The sequence below is a fragment of the Polistes canadensis genome, unplaced genomic scaffold (assembly GCF_001313835.1).
Source record: "Polistes canadensis isolate GaletaPanama2010 unplaced genomic scaffold, ASM131383v1 scaffold_135, whole genome shotgun sequence".
Classification (NCBI taxonomy): Eukaryota; Metazoa; Arthropoda; class Insecta; order Hymenoptera; family Vespidae; genus Polistes; species Polistes canadensis.
This window is the reverse complement of record NW_014569682.1, coordinates 282,087-299,717: the sequence shown is the minus strand read 5'-3', so window position 1 is coordinate 299,717 and position 17,631 is coordinate 282,087. Positions and strand designations below refer to the sequence as shown.

At 30.0% G+C, this 17,631-nt stretch overlaps 2 protein-coding genes across 2 annotated transcripts; both read left to right on the top strand.

Moving 5' to 3' along the window:
- The first annotated feature begins 658 nt into the window (after positions 1-658).
- On the top strand, positions 659-3,505 carry LOC106788329. The gene is made up of 5 exons (XM_014751493.1): positions 659-719; positions 969-1,012; positions 1,967-2,056; positions 2,764-2,922; positions 3,329-3,505. Exons 1-5 carry the CDS (start codon positions 659-661, stop codon positions 3,338-3,340), a joined length of 366 nt encoding a protein of 121 aa, XP_014606979.1. The 3' UTR covers positions 3,341-3,505.
- Positions 3,506-4,428: 923 nt separating this feature from the next.
- On the top strand, positions 4,429-5,268 carry LOC106788328. Its single transcript, XM_014751492.1, has 5 exons — positions 4,429-4,433; positions 4,613-4,760; positions 4,851-4,926; positions 4,993-5,086; positions 5,197-5,268. The coding sequence occupies exons 1-5, from the start codon at positions 4,429-4,431 to the stop codon at positions 5,252-5,254; spliced, it is 381 nt and encodes a 126-aa protein (XP_014606978.1). The 3' UTR covers positions 5,255-5,268.
- The last annotated feature ends 12,363 nt before the right edge of the window (positions 5,269-17,631 follow it).

Genomic DNA, 17,631 nt, shown 5'->3' with positions numbered 1-17,631 from the left:
AAAATCATCACTGCACAGGAACGTTAAAACAAATGTACGTTGGTTTAAATAATTACATAAAAACGAAGAAATGCTAAAATCAGATCGTTTTAATCTTAAATTACATTGATTAGACGAATTTTTCTTTTGTACACATGCGCAACGCGCGGAAAGTCATGTAAAGAACTTTTAATAAAAGAATTTTCATCAAAGAGAAAGTGCCAGTATCAAGGTGAATTTCGAGGAAGACGGTTGACAGCACGTATACTCCGAGCTTTTTAACAATAAAAGAAACTTCTATCGATTATTTAATAATTATTTTAATACTTTGATGCACTCTTTTTATATTTCAGCTTGTTTCAATACATATGTAATAGTTTAAATATTACATGCTTATTAACGTACTATAAATTAAAAATAATTTTAATATATTTTTATTTTATGTTTCTTTAGATGACTTTTTTTAAACCTAATTTCGTTACTGAACCAATACATTAACATCAAATTCACCGATAACTTCTATTGTTTTTTAATCAATTTTCTTTTAGACTTTGACATGTAAACGTCGAAGAGTGTTAGTCGCGAATGGGTGAAATTTTTACGGCGAAGACGAAGAGTTATGTTCTTTAACAAACATTCTTGATTATATTATCTTATATCTTTTCAATTTTTAATTCGGATGTGGACATCTTCAGGATGCACATCCCTCGTGGGTCTTCAGAAGCGGTTACCTCCTCGTGGTTAGACCCGGGCAATGGATATTACTTTYCGTGTAATGTTTATCATATTTTTATATGCTATACATTACATTGCAAGTAAAATCTAGCCAAAGACCGCTTACCATAAACATTATAATTGTAATTAGTTTCTTTTAACTTCCTAAATAATATCATATTCCTTTACTCCTTTCCTTGATTCCTTCTATCCATTTATAATAGAGAAACTAATTACTTTATAATGTTTTTTTAATAACTTTTATGTATTTACAGATACCAGGGCTAGTCTAAAATTGTTGAAATTCAACTTGGGATCTGTAATAGGCTCTTTCTTTCTAAAGAATGATTAATAAGATATCACTTTATATTTAATTGATAATGTTTCTTACGAATTGTTTTAAATGTTACGTATCTCTATTATCATACTTTAAAAATTAAATAACTTTAATCTAATATTTTTGGTGCAATGAATGCTGCAATTTATTCCTGAACTTTACATGCAAAATTTAAAAACTCGACAAAGTTTATTACGCGTAGGGAAAAGAGTGTACTTTAATTTAATATAAAGTTTAACAAAAAATTCGTTCACACTCTAACAATAAGATGAATTTAGTTGGATAAAATAGGGGATTTGTGTGCTTCTTTGTACTTCTGTATTCTTTTGTTTTTCTGCAGAAGTGATTATGAGAACTACCTTATCGACTATTTCATACAAAATTGATTTTCTATTGTTTCATTATCGACGTATGATATACTAGCAGAGACTCTATTTTATCTTTTGCACATATATTTATCTTGTATGATATATGTATCTTGTTTTAAGAAATTTCTGTATATATATTTGTGCAAAGTATTTAATTATCTACATTTGTGAACATCTAAAGTGTTTATATATTTATTTAAAAATGATCAGATTCGTAATGACGTCATTTTAAATGCATATTGCATTACGAAATTTGATTTAATATTCTAAAACTTTACAAATCGTAATGCGAACAACGCGACCACTCCTTTTTTTTTACTCGAATATGTTTAAATATTATTGTAACAAATGAAAAATATTCGTCTGCTACGTTTTATTCAATAATTAAATTAATAAAGTAACAAGATATATTATTATTATTAGAATTCTTCTAAACGCTAAGAAAGGGTATATTATTTCCCATGAGGTAAAAATCAATCCTAGGAGCCATCGAAATTATATTACAGTTCTGATAACTTCTAATGCAATTTTGACACCCTATTATTCGTTTCCCTGTGGTATTTTTCAGATTCCTATAAAAGCTAAGATTTCTTGTAAGAAAGCATCAGTTCAGTTTCTCAGAGCTTTCTCTAAGCAACAACAAGAACCACATCTTCAGGTATTTATTCAAACATTTTTATACATATAATAATAATAATAATTATAAAATTCATTTGTTATTCGGAATATTCACACAGAAATATTTCTAAACGGAATATACAAATGGCATGTATTTGTAAAAATGAAATCTTTTCTACGAAGGCCAAACTCATTTATCGAAACGTCACTCGCAACGATTTGAATTTTAATACTTTCTTTATTTCTATACTTAAAATGAAATAACCATAACCTTTTAATATATGCCTCATACGTTGGTATTCGGAATATTGACATATATCAATGAATCGGTATATGTTTTAGTTTAAGAAATACTTATTGATTAAATTTCTTTGCATATAATGGTCCATATCTGGTTTTGATAGAAAGATTTATCTTCAATCTTATTCACAAGAGTATATAAAGACAGAGATTTTCTTAGATTTCCAACATTAAGTGTTTGACTTTCGTTGAAGTATCACAACAGATTCTTTGAACGAGTAAGAAAGTGTTGAAATATTTTAATTCGTACAAATTTTGAGATTTAAGTGTTAATCGTCTAATTATATTTCTTTAGATTTTTGTATTATTCCTCGTTAAACAAAGTTTTCTTTTCTTATTTACCTTGGTTTGTCGTTTGTTTTATTTCTTCATAATTAATTCTACACAACGTGTATAAATTTGATTTGATTTATCGTGGATCAACGATATCTTTTGTTTTTTTTTTAGGTTAACCTCAAAAAAACACATCATTCAAAATGGTTGCCATTCGTTTTGTTCTCGCCATCTTCTTCGTTGTTTCCATCCTTGTGTTTGCCGTTGAGGCTGGATACAAAAAACCACCCTTCAATGGTAGCATTTTTGGAAAACGATCCAACTCCGAATCTGGTAAAGAAAAATACTAATTTTTAATTAAACATATTTGTGCATGATTATTACTAAATGATTAAATCTTATTTCGTATTGATTTAATCGAATGTTTTTGGCATTTTATAAATGTTAATACTAGTTACATTTATAAAACTAAAGAAGTTTTAATACTAAAGTAGTAATATTAAAAATAATACTGTTACTCATATAAGGTATCATATTACTCGTAATATTCAACGATATACATGTACGAGAAAATTTATATTGAACTATACTTACGTTTAAATATGTTTTGACGAAACTGTATTATTAATTATTTAAAATATCATCGATCTACATTTCTCGTATTGTTATCGAGATAAAAATATATATATATATATATGTATATAAAATCTTAAAGAAAATTTTATTTGAATGATTGCAGATGCCGAAGTAGTCAACCGTGCACTTTCGGCAATGTGCGAAATTGCCAGCGAAGCTTGCAACGCCTGGTTATCCAGATAAACAGGAATAATCAATAACTAATTATAACTTGCTTCTAATCAACATGATCTTCTTTATGTAAAAATCTGAATAAATGTAATCATCTACTAACACAATATATATAACATATCTAACCTCTCACATTCTGATATATTATTACTATTATAAGTAAATTAAATATAAGTTCATTTAAATTCTAATGGTGTTGGAGAAACACATTAAAATATACAAATAGTATCATTTGAAACTGATAGCACGTATCGTTCAACTAACACGATGAGGGTTATCGATTTTAGTATATTCGTTTCGATTGAAAAAGTATTGACGTTTTATTTTATATTCAAATATTTTTAAAAATTATTTAATCAATGAATAAAATATCGAATTTTTATTCGATCGTCTACAATTTTTGTTATTATTTGCAAAATATTTCATACATTTTATACTTTTGTTAGTCGAATAGAAAACTTTTTTCAATTCACACAAGTATTTTTATTATTTAAATAAATGATATTTCATTATTTAATTATTTGTTATAATACTTCAATCATATAGATTTAAATTATAATATGTTGCATTTCTCATAATCATATTAAAAATATTCTAACAATCATAAAAACTAATGAAATCAATTAAATATATTTATTTTTGTAGAATATAATATTATTGAAATTTAATCAATAATTGCAATGACTAAAGTTTTTCAGTTTGATCAAATATTATGTGGGTGAAATCGATTAACAACTGATACATGATTAAAATACTTAATTTGATTCTAATCGAGTATAAATACGCAGAATTTCGTAGCTCACTCGTTACAGTATATTCCTGAAATTCGAAAAAAGTACAGGTACGTTTTAAACAAATTTAAATATGCAAAACTATCGATTAAACGATACACACACACGCATACAAATCTTTCAAAATTCTTTAACAATCTCGTTTGATATAAAAATGATACTTTTCTGCAGGCACTTAATAATTTATAATAATTTTTGTTTATTGAACAATAGACACACAGATAATTTTAATTATCACACTATGACGTTTGTTACTCGATCACGCGATTGGCCAAGGAAATTATATTTCAATGGTACGTTTAATTAATAACAAAAATGTTATGTTCATTTTTATTTTAATACATTAAATTGAACTTACGTTAAATCGTTTGATTTTATTTTATAGCTTTTGTTGGATCAATTTTGATATTATTTGTCGTGGATAGTTTTGTGGAAGCTGACGAGGTTCCAGCATTTTTTTTAAAAATTGCTAAAAACATTCCACGAGTTGGACGAAGCGAAAAGTTTGATGATTTCTATTCAAAATTTACCAACAATAATCCTAATACAGGAAAATATCAGGATAATTCGAAAGTACGTGTAATTATATTTTAGTTCTTTTTTAGAATATTTATTATTAATTGTTATTTCATTGTTTAAAATTTTATTTCGAAGTCATCGCAGTCTTGGCAATTGCATGAAAATTCGGAACACTTTGCTAAGCCACTTAAGAGACGTTTGGATTATTCTCTGATGGATCGTAAGTTAATTTGTTTTATTTAAATGCAACGATTGTTGGATTTTAATTTGTTAATTTAAACTTTAGAATCTTATTCTTGGCAAAATTTTCCACTTGCCATCGAAGGGCCTAGGGAATTGTGGCGAACTTTAGCAGGATATTCGAAAGATCCTTTGGAAGAGTAAGTTTTTCATAATTATAATTAATTGTTATGAAGATTATATTTATATATTTGCAAATAAATACGTTCAGTATTTTTTAAATATTTTTTTAACTATTAAAATATAACAGCATGTCGAATGAAATTTGGACGAGGAAGAAACGGACCGACCAAGAGGTTTCCGATTAAAAACAATTAGAAAGTTAAAAACAAATCTATATATTTATTCGTTAAGAATGAAATAATATATTGATAATAGTTATTTGATAATAGTATTTTTTTTTTTTATTAAAATTGGTGCTTGGAAAATATTAAACGGTTATGTATTCAATATTATTTAAATCAAACAATTCTTATATATTTGTTAATATATTTTAGCAACAATAACTTTACTACTACAAACAAAATTATAATAATTATCGTTGTATTAATTTTAGATTTAACGTAAACCCTATTACACAATAATTTATTTTTTATAATTAAGATTATTTGATCATATTACAATCATAAATATCGTTACTTCATTTCGATTAGCACATATTTCAATATAAATGTGCATAATTATATAAAAAAAAAAATGTTTACGTATTTAGATGTGCATTTACTCAACAATGTTTGGCCTTTCCGGTTTTTAACAAATTATGTAAAATAACATTTCATTTCACGCGATATGTTTTTAGTAAAGTATAAAATTAAACGAGACATATCTTTCTTTCTCTCTAATTTTACGTCAATTCGAACTGTCAAAGTGTCAAACTCAGTGTAGCTTCTTATTTGCATTGTGTATGTATGACGACGATGATGATGATGATGATGATGATGCAGGTGCAACGAGAGGTACACGAGTTCCCAACTACAATTTTTCGTAATTTGTTGTAATTCTCGTAATAATAATCGTTTGGTGAACAAGAGAAAAGAAAAAACGGTTTAAATAAGAAACAAGGGGAAGGAGAGAGGGGAAAAATAAAATGGAACAAATAAAATGAAAGGGTTGCCGTTCGGTCACGCGATCTTTTCTTTGAAAAATTGATACAATATTCTTCGGACAAAGATACAAGAACATCTTTCTTATAATAATATTTCTTTTTGTTAATAATATGCTGATCGATATAGAAACGATAAATTTAAAAAAAAAATTGAGTAAATTAATTAATTTTTTTGGTTAGATTTCTATTCATTAAGAATATTATCATTAGAAATATTTGATTTGAATGTTAACCAAATATTATATCAAATATATCTATTTTTAAATTCAATTTTGTTTGTTAATATCGTCTAAATTTTATTCTCAAATAATCAATTGTTGTTATTAAAAAATGATTCATAAATCGTAGGTGGATATATCGAAATCTTAGTAAAAGATATTCGTTTTTACCGACCGAGTTAAAAACTAACCTTTTACTCGACATAAAACGTTTGTGAGTTCTATTTTATCGATAGAACGTAAGAACTGTTTTATCCAATTGTGTAGTTGGTTTGTGTGAAGTATAAAGAACTTCGAATTTACCGATGGTCAAAATTGTTTGAAAAAATTCGAAAGAATTCAAATAGATGGTGTTGATTGTTTCGACCCAGGAAAAAACTTGACGAATTCTTGGATAGATGACAACACTTGTAAATGATCCCAATCATCGACAACCCTTTAAAACAATAAATAGTCGTAATTAAAATAATACTTGTGTTTAAAATAATGCTTTGCGTTTAAGTCCGTTGATAGTGTATAATTTTTATTCATTATATGATAAAAAATAACTACGAAAGAATTGACTTTTTCTATTATAGTGATTTTAAATTAAACAAATCGTTACTTTTGTTACTTTAGTCGTTAATATCTCATTGTATTCATCATACAAAATATAATAATTTGAAATCGTCTCAATGTATTTTATTAAATCGAATTAGAATTATAAATTTTTTTCTTTAGATTTTTGTAATATTAAAATACTAAGAAATAATATCTTTACAAGCTTTCACTCGTTTCATATTCACTTATCGAAATAAAATCCAATTAGAAGAACACGATCATGTACCTAGTTGATCCGACCATAAAACACTGTATAATTTAACCCACAGTAACTTAAAAAAAAACAATACAAAAAATACGAAATCCTAAACGTTACAAGAGTTACTTTTAGAACAAACTTTCCAAATAATCATACGAAACAATGATCCCCGACGATCTTCCAATTATAACCCAAAAGAATTTGAATACTCAACTTTAGGAAAATCACGTTCGAGGAAATGTGTGTAAAGAAATTAGACGAAAACATTACGAATCCTTACTTTTTAAGAAACCCTGTTTGCCACATCATCATCATCATCATCCTTATCATCCTCATCATCATAATCATCATCATCATCATCATCATCATCCTCTTCTACTTCTTCTTCTTCCTATTCTTATTTTTTCATTAATATTTTTCCATCCAAACGTAGATAATTCACACTTGTTGGTTAAAAAAAAAAAAAAAGAAAAACAGAAAAAGGAAAAAAAAAAGGATAAAGACGAAGAACACGAAGGTATCACGTTTTCTCTCAGAAAGCAGCCTGAGGTTTCCGTGTACAACTTATGTTAGCCATATCATAGCCATAACACTATAAGACATGATTTTTCATAGCTGACTTTCCCCGTTCGTGTTGGAGAGTAGTATACACCATGGACGACGAGTATGGGACCGCGTTTCCGCGTAACTCAGCGACACGCGAGATCGGTATTTTCTATCTCACTTTATATTCTTCAAGAAAAGAGGAGATGCGGCTGTTGCCTGATCGGCCCTCTTCTTTTACTTCATTCCCTCTCTTTACCCCACACCCCTGTATTTCTTCACCATTCTTCAATCCCCTTCCCTGTCTCTTCTTCTTCTTCTTCTTCAGCTTTCCTCTTTCCCCCTTTACCCCTGCCCAAGCCCATGCCCATGCCCCTGGTTCTTCCTTTCCACCAGCACCCCCGACTCTCCCCCTTTTTTTCCTATCTTTCTTTATCTCATTCTTTTTATCTTTTTCTCTGAACTCCGGAGAATCCGAGCAGGGGTTCGGACTCGCACGTAGCAATTTACGGAAACCGCACGTAACGCGCGTTCCATGCTGCCCCTGTAGGAGGAGGAGAAGGAGGAGGAGGAGGTGGTACTGTGATAGAAGGAGGTAAAAGAGGTATAGGAAGGTATAGGTGGTATTGGTGATGGGATAGGAGGAGGAGGAGGAAGAGGAGGAGGAAACACAGCAGGCACGAGCGTTTCCACGGAGTTTCTTGCGTAACGGATCGGTGTTAGATCGACGGTCAGAGGTAACTGTAGTTTTCGAATAAGAGGAAATTCCTTCTTCTTATTCTTCTTCTTGTTTCTTACCATCTCTCTCTTTCCCTTTTCTTTTTTTTTATGTATATAGTTTTTTGTTGGATATTTTTTACATTAGGTATAGATTAGAAATCACTAAGTGGATTATATGATATATATGTATAATAATAATATAAGGAAATTCCTTCTTCTTGTTCTACTTTTTGTTTCTTACCCCCATCCCCTTTTTTTTCTTTTTATATGCATATATATTTTGTTGTTGGATTTTTTTTTAGGTAAGGTATAAGTTAGAAATCACGAAATACGGGACTAGTGGTAGGGGTAAGGTGGCTCATTTAGATTTTTCGGATCGTTTATTTGATGCGTTAACTTAAATGAGTTTTAAAGGTTTCATTGTTAATTTAATAAATTTGTTTGTTTGTACGATAATTTTGGGTGTTGATTTGAGAGTTCGTGTTCAACGATATTTTTGAGAAGACATTTTTGGGAAAAAGATTGATGGAAATTATGGATAAAATATTTATCGTTTAACTTTTGTTTTTTTTTTTTCTTTTTTGCGAATTAATTCTATTAAGCGTGTATATTTTATTTTGTTTTTTTTCTTTCAATAAACAATTGTTTGCATTTTGTAAGATACTTTATTTGCTTAATTTAATGCATTCGTGCATGATGTTTTATTCATTTGTCGTATTTACTCGAAAATCCTTTTTGCCCAAGTTAGGCAAATAAATATCTACTAATCGTTCTTTAGAATTTTTCTTAGAAATAGTAGTTGGCCGTAAATCCTAGGAAAGTAATTAATCGTACTATTGAAAAAACTTGGATATCGAAGTGAAACGTTCAGGTGAAGTAAATCGATAATTAAGGCGAGTTTTTGACGATTGGTAAGAAAAAAATTTTTCTTTTCCCATTGTACGTATACGCACGCGCGATTGCCTCTTGTGTATATGGGGTTTTTAGAAAAGAAATATACGCGGATAAATACTAACTAACGTTCGTCGTAAATCGAAATACGTGTTAAGGGAAGAAATAGTGAAGTTAAACGTTTACTTTAATTACTCAAGTTTTTGATCTTCAATAAAAAAAAATTTGTATCTCAATCCCATATGTGTGTATCTTAGGAAGAGAAAGAGAATGATTGTATAATCATGATTACATAATTTAAAATAAACAAAAAGTGTAACAAATAATATTAATAATAATAATCAATTCATTAAGTTTCGCTGTGTTACGTGTATCGTTTTTCCTACACATGAAAGAAGAATGGTGTTTAAAAAAAAACAAACTAATTTACAAATTTTTTCTTGATATATTTTATAATTATTACAAATCAATTATACGACAATATTATAAGTAATAAATAAATAATAGAATATAATAATAAAATTGTTAAGTAAGATATAGAAATAGGAAATATTTAACGTGAAAAATAAAGACAAACGTTTGCGGTAAATTGAAATGCGAGTTAGAAAGGAGAAGAGAACTAGAAAGAAGAAGAAGAAGAAGAAGAAGAAGATGAGGAATAAAAAGGTAGAGAGAGAGAGAGAGAGAGAGAGAGAGAAGAAAAAAATAAAGATTGTCGGTAAAATTGCGAGATCCGGCAATGGTGATGGCGCGATGGCAATTTTCTTAAGAATACCTAAGAAAATAAAAGAAGTAGTCAACGAAATTAATCCTCCGTATAGTCTGCCAATTTTTCGCAACTTTCCGGTACACGTATGCGGACATCTATATATAATGTATATATGTGTTGTATATATAAAACACATTATGGATCCTAGCGAGTCAAATCGAAGGGACGTTATGTGTAATATGGAATTTAACTTTTGTTATTTTCCCTCTTTCTCTCTGTCCATCTTATTTTTTATTATTTTTTCTTTGTATTTCTTGGAAGATACACGTGTATACAAATTTTCTCGGATAACGAGCTAGTCGTGTTCGTCGTTTCTTCAGAAGGAAACGAGGCGTCTCACGTAATTCGACGATCGAGTTCGACCTTTGTTCTTTTTAAATAAAACCTTAGTATATTATAATATACTCGTTGCAACATCTACTTTGCACGCTCAAAACACACATTTTAATACAATCATATTATTATTATCTTATACAAATATTAAACATGTGTCTATAGTTTATATAACAATATGTTATATAATTTTATGAACAAACAAATTGTGTATTTTATAAATAATAATTGAACAGAGAAACGGGACGAATAAAATTATTGTTAGAAATAATATTGTTTATAAGGAAATATATATATTTGGTGAAGAAAAGTATGAGAACAACAGGAATAAGTCTTCTTAACGGAAGTTGAACAACGTACGTGTACTAGTACAGTCGTTTAATAACCCTGATTTGATGTTTATACAAACGGTCGTGAGAGGAGAGGGAAATTTCTAGCGACGCCGAGTCTGGGACGAGAGGGTGAACATTGGGATCGCAAGCAACGAGCGTACATAATCACGTAATGCGGTTATCATGCCAATTGCGTAAATATTTGAGCCAATTTGTGGCATGCAATAGGACTTGAGAAGTAGTGCCTCGAGTGGTGCCACCTATCTGTCAGCGCTTTTGCTACTGTTGCTTCCACTCTGCCATCATGAATAATCAACTATTTATTACCTTACAAACTTCTTCGAGGTTTCATCTTTCCAATATTTTTCAAATACAAATCATGATTTTTAAATGAAGTTTTCGTTTGTTAATTTTTTTGTGAATTAAATGAGAAATGAATTAAAAACAATGTCACGAGGAATTAAATGTTTTATTTTAAATGAATAATTTAATCCCAGTTCAAAAACTAACCTTAATTTATGTTTTAACGAATAAAAATGATTACATTGAAGTTCAAATTAAATGAAGTTAAATGAAATTAAAGACATAATTGCAAATTTAATTTCATTAAATCAAAGTTATAAATGAAACAACGTTCGCAATGAAACAAAATTAGAAATAAATGGGAATCGAAAAGATTTGTTTTCCGAATATGGGTCTAAATTTTAAGATAGAAAAAGGATCGAGGGGGAAAAAAAAGGATGGGAAAAGGGACAGAGAAGACATGGAAATAAAAAGTATAAAACAAAAGAAATAAAAAAAAAGAAAAGAAAGAGAAGACGTAGGTAGTTCCTGGTAAGATGTTCAAAGGCGAGACTTTACCTTCCACTCGGATACCTTACGTCCCTTTCGGAGTCCGGTACGACTCGGCTGTTCTTCGTGTGCCGCCTTCTCATCCCTGCAGGTAGGTTGGTTGGTAGAGAGTAAGGGGGCCAAAAGCACGGATCAATTAGGCGAATGCACGAGAGAACGTAGGACCTCGTAAAACCTGCGGGACCTGCGTTTCGACTTCTTTCGATCTACCGGAACAACCGGTGCTCTCCGTGTCGAGGACAAAACGAACTTGACGAGGGAACATAAAGCGGACATCGAGAGCACACGCACGTAAACACATAAACATATTTAGTCACACGCACACACACACACACATTTATATAAGGATGCACATTTATGCACGTATTATCTTTTCTTTTCATTCTCATTTCTTTCTTTTTTTTGTTTTCACTTTTTATTTTATTTTTAATTATATTACCAGTTTACCTCGAGTTGATCTTCTTGTTTAAATAAGAAACAAACGAAATATTGCATTCTTAACGGGCGTGTGCTTTTTTTTAATTTCGATTTGTTTTTTTTTTCTCGTTGGATCATGGGAGGAAGGGGTGGAAAGAAAACAGGTAAACATGTGTGTGTGTGTGCTGATATATTCTTGATGAAATTCATTATTCTAGTATCCTAACGCGTGGATCACATGTTTGATTGAATAAGAAATTTGTACTTTGTTTTGTGTGTGTTTAATCATTCATCCGAAATTTTGTTCAGTAATTTTATCATATTAACTGACATGAGCTTATTTATTTTCAAATTGATCTAAGTTCATTTTTCTTTTTTCATAACAGGTAATTAATTACCAGGTGAGGTAAATGTTTTACTACAGTTAAATATTAAGCGAATTTCCAAATAAATGGTTAAATATAATATGAAGAATAGAACACATAGAACCTATACTGAAAAATACTTTTCTTTTGTTTTAGGAATCCCAAAGAAAAATATGAAAAAGAAGATCAGGAAAAGTATTCCTACGCACGTGACGAGACAAATCGTGAACATAATTCTCGCGTTAAATATATTTAATCATTTCATCACATTACGACATTATCATGAATATTCATGATCAGATTAAACTACAACAAATATTAATTTCCATATTCAAATCTAATTAAATCCCAATTAAACTAAGAACACACAATTGTAACAAGCTGTAATTTGAAAAAAGTTTAACCAATATTCCAATTACTTAAATAATAATCTTAAAGTTCAGGTGCATCCATGAAGAATGAGATAAAGGAAAAGTATTCGGGAGCGTGTGAAGAGATGCCAGAAGATATTCAAAGAAAAAAAAAAAAAAAGATAGATAGATAAAGAATAAGTGTTGTGGGAGAAAGAAAGAAAGAGAGAGTGAGTAAGGGAGAAATAAAAAAAGAAATAAAAAAGAGAATAGGAAGGGGAGCAGAAAAAGTAGCAAGCAAGAAATCCGTGAGTAGGGGGGGGGGCAAGAGGTGGCGGAAAGGGGGTGGGGGGGGGAAGGGAGAGCAAGAGGCGCCTTGTCATGCCGTGTAATGACGACGAGTCAGTGCGACGCCCTGTTGGAAGGTGCAGCAGCAGAAACTTGATGACGAGACGAGGAAGAGCAAAAAAAACATACTAAAAAAAAAAAAAGACAGTCAGACAGAAAGAGAGAGAGAGAAAGAAAGGGGGAAAAAAAAGGAAACTAACAAACGTCCTGCTATATCTTCTCGCAAAACCGAATAAAGTTTTCTCTCTCAGGTAAAGGTGAGGAAGAAGGGGTTAAGGAAGAAGAGGTGGAGGAGAGGGGGGGGGGGGGGGAGATACGTTGCTACCGTCATTCGCGTATCCACTTCTTCTTCTTCTTCTTCTTCTTCCTTAACTTCTTAAGTTTTTTCGTTCCTTTTGATTTCATGTCCGCCATTATGGAACGACAGCCAAAACGATGCAACTGGTTGCGATTGATCGTCCCATGTAAAACATGAATGGATGGATGCTGATCTTGGAATGTATATGTGTTTGTTCGTGTGTATGTGTGTACGCGTTTGTGTGTGTATCTATGTATGATTCTTTTTTTCGAGAGATTCAGGAACGTACAATTATTTTTTAGGTTATGTTGATTGCAGCAGCAGGTATATCTTATTATTTTTAGGGTTGTCTAGTTTTGATGTCATTAGATATGGTTCAGTGACAAGGATGAAAGAATTTTTTTTTTCTTTTCCAATGGGATTTCATTCGTAGTTTATTTATTTTAATTTTTGATCGATCATTGTTAGAACGTTGATTCGAGTTGGAATATTTTTCGAAATGGAAACCTAAAGAAACTGATTTGAACTTTTCATTGGTATCTTTATAATAATTTATGAAAAAATATTTTGATAAATTTACGTTAACAAGGATAATATCATTTCATTATAATTTTTATTCACGATCAATTTTGATTAAACATTGTTAAAAATGATTTAATTCAATCGGCATTACTTTGTCGATAGGAAACGAATGAAATAAATTTTGTTGGGGAAGATAATGTTAAAATACCACGTGAAATGTATTAATCGATAATAAAATTTCCATGATTACATTTCAATGTTTGATGTATTTTAACGAAATGTGTTACTTAGAAAATAACTCGATGATCGAATATAAGTTTTGTTTATTTCATAGTATACATAATATATTTGATTGTACAATTAAATTTCATTGGGTTATCAATTTCGGGTGTTTTAACAGTCGACAGAAATGAGCTAATAATTCGAAAATAAATGGTTACGACCAATAAGAAGAAAAAACTACAAATACGTGAATAGTTCGGTAGTCCCGAAACGAATTATTTACAAAAAGAAACTCCCCCCTGAAATGGGACTTCTCGTTTTAAGAAGAAGAAAGAAATAAACTCGTATCGTAATTTTCGATCGGATAGCAACTAGGCGTCAACTGGCACGTTTCCCCAGATATAAACATATTTAGTGAAAACATATCGTTTCAGTGAATTTACGCTGGACCCAAATCGATAAAAGTGGACATTAACGAGGCCATCGAATTACGTTTTCATAGCCGTGCCGAAAAGGAAGACTATTGGGGTAAGAGTAGAAGTAAAAGGGGAAGGGAAGTGGGGCCTGTTCTGGGACTCAACCTTTTACCTTTCTTTTTCTTTCCCTTTAACCTTGTTCACGTATTTATTCCATTAAAATCGAAAAAGAAAATCAAGCGAAACAAATGTACAATAAATCTATCATAAAACAAAACATAAAACAAAATAAAAAAAAAACATGATTGAGATTATAAACGTTCAATAACCGTGGTAAATTAAACAACGAGTCGCATTTAACGGGATATTAAAGAATGAAAAGGAATGAATGAAGAAAAGAAAAAAACAAAAAAAAGGGCGAGTACCCCTAAATGTGACCGGCTCGATAAACAACACCCCTCTGCCTCTCCCCTTCCACCACCTATTGACCCTGGTCATCCCTGTGGTGAGAAAAAGATAGAGGAATGAGAGACCAGGCGTTAAATGAAATTAGCGCGGCGTTTAGTCGAGTTAGACGGCCCGTTTAGGCGATCCTTTTTGGGGTTATAAATTATTCCGGAATGACTTGCACCATGCTGAAGTGAAAAAGAAAAAGATATATATATAAGTTATTGCAAGAAAGAGATAGAAAATGATGTTAGAAACTGTTAACTATCGCAAAAGTGTGTGTAATAAAATATACAATATTTGTATTATAAAAAAACATTGTATTACTGTGTGATAATATTTGATAATTTTAAAAAACACAGAATAATTTAAATTTATATATGTGTGAATATTTTATTAATTGTGTAAAATTATATTATTCACAATATATATTTGTATTATGCAACAATTATTAATTCTATTTTGTGTTTGTGGAAAAAGAAAAGAAGAAAAAAAAAAGAAACGAATGAATGGGGGGTAGGGGGGAGGGGGAGGGGAAAGAAAAAAAAAGAAAAAAAGAAAGTAGTATAATGGAACACAAAAGACTTTTGACTTCTCACAAGAAAATTAGGGATTATTAGTTGTAAGCATTATAACGAGTCAAGGTCTATAACGATGGCTTTGGGAAAGAAAAAGGGACGGTTATAAGGGACTACATGGAGGCGTGAAACATTGGCGCCTAGTGGCGCCAAGTGAAACTGGAAAAAAGGTCTTTGGATATTTCGTAAAGGGTAAAGTGAAACCGTGAAAACTGGGAAGGGGGTTGAAGGGAGATAGAGGATTTAAAACTGACAAGTTTGGTGACGAGTGGGGTGGGGGAGTAGGGGAAGGAAATTCAATATATTTTTTTCTCATAATTAATAAATTGTTATATTAATATATATATTTCATTTTTGAATATTAATTCGTAATAACAAACATAATATTTTATGATATTAATTAATTCATTCATCGAATTATTTGTAATTTATTTCAAAATTATGGAATAATAAAAAATCAATCAACAAAAAAAGAAAGTCTACACACTTCAATTTATAAATCATCATTGTTTTGTATTTAAAACAAATTATAATATCGATAATCGTAAGAAATGATAGTAAATGACAGAATAAAAAAGTATACAATAGTAATAAGTATGATTGTTAATAATGTACAAGGTGTATATATATATATATAGTATACATAAATAGGTGAACGTTGACGGGACTATTAATCTTTGACGAACAAGCGGAACTAAGGTGAAAATATAAGATAGAAGAAACACGAAATATCGGCAAAGAGATAAATAGAGTGAGAAATGAAAGGAAAGAAAAAGTATGTAAGAAAGAATGAAAGAAGAATAAAAATAAGAATAAGAATAAAAATAAGAATAGGAAGAAAAAGGAAACCTCGGAAGCAATTATAAGCGAGTCCTTAAATACCTAACGCTAAGTCAGCCATGGGGTCTTTGTCTCGTGTACCTGTAGCCGACTTGTTTCACAAACGAGGCTAGAACGAACTACAAAGGTCGGCCGCCCCCATGTTGAACAGAGAACACTATACCGTTCTTCTAACCTTTCTATTTCTCTTTCTATTTGACTACTTCTTTCTTTTCTACTCCGTGTGAGGCATGGGACCACGGAGTTGTTAGTCGCCCGTGTGGCCCTTCAATCTTTCTTTCTTTCTCACTCTCTCTCTCTTTCTCTTTATCTTTCTCTCATTCATCAAGGAACTTCCTAAAAACCCATCGACAACAACAAAAAAATAGTAAGAGATATAATAGTAATAAGACACCACCTTTTCTTTTTTTTTCTTTTTTCATTCCAATCAAATATTTACACTTTTATTATTGACTCTTAAAAGATCAGATCCTTCATTCATTCATTCATTCCTAAGTTTCGTTGTTTTATCTTCTTACTACATCGATTATACAATACTTAACACGTTCCCTGAAGTGAATATGGTTATAGTATTCAAGTTTTAGAATCAATTGTTATTATTATTTGTGTTATATTCATTTCAATTCTTTTTTTTTTTGTAATTATTATGCATTTCAGAATAATGATTAATTGATTTATTAGATTGTATATTTTTTAAAATTCAATTAAATGTTTATTGTTTGGTAATGTGTTAAAACAGTTGACTCTCATCAGTTGGTAATTTATTACATGGATTTGTTGTTTAATATTATATTCATGTTACTATGAATAAATGAAATTGGAGATTGTCAAGATTCACATGGTCACTTGGTATACGTGAGAAATATTAATATAAGTGAATAAACTGAAATAATTTCGATCTTTCACCGACATATTTGGTACGTGTGAATCTTGACATTCTTCAATTTCAATCATAGTAAATGATTAATATATTATAAGATTTTGGAACAAAATTGATTGACAAAAATAATTTCTCTAAGATTAAGACAATTTTTTATTTCCCGTGATGTTTCATGACAAAACTATGCTAATCATAAATCATAGAATAAAAAAGAATGTAAAATAGTTTGCAAACCATTTCAGATTAAGAACGTTCTCATAATTAATTTTCATTTTAACCAAAAATAAATTTAAAGAGAAAAATATCTTTGAATAGTAATAGTAATAGTACTTTTGACTCTAAGAATTTTATTCTAATCGTTTAAAAAGAGAAGAAGAGAAAACTATGCTAATCATAAATTATAGAAAACAAAAAACAAAAAACAAAAATGTAAAATATTT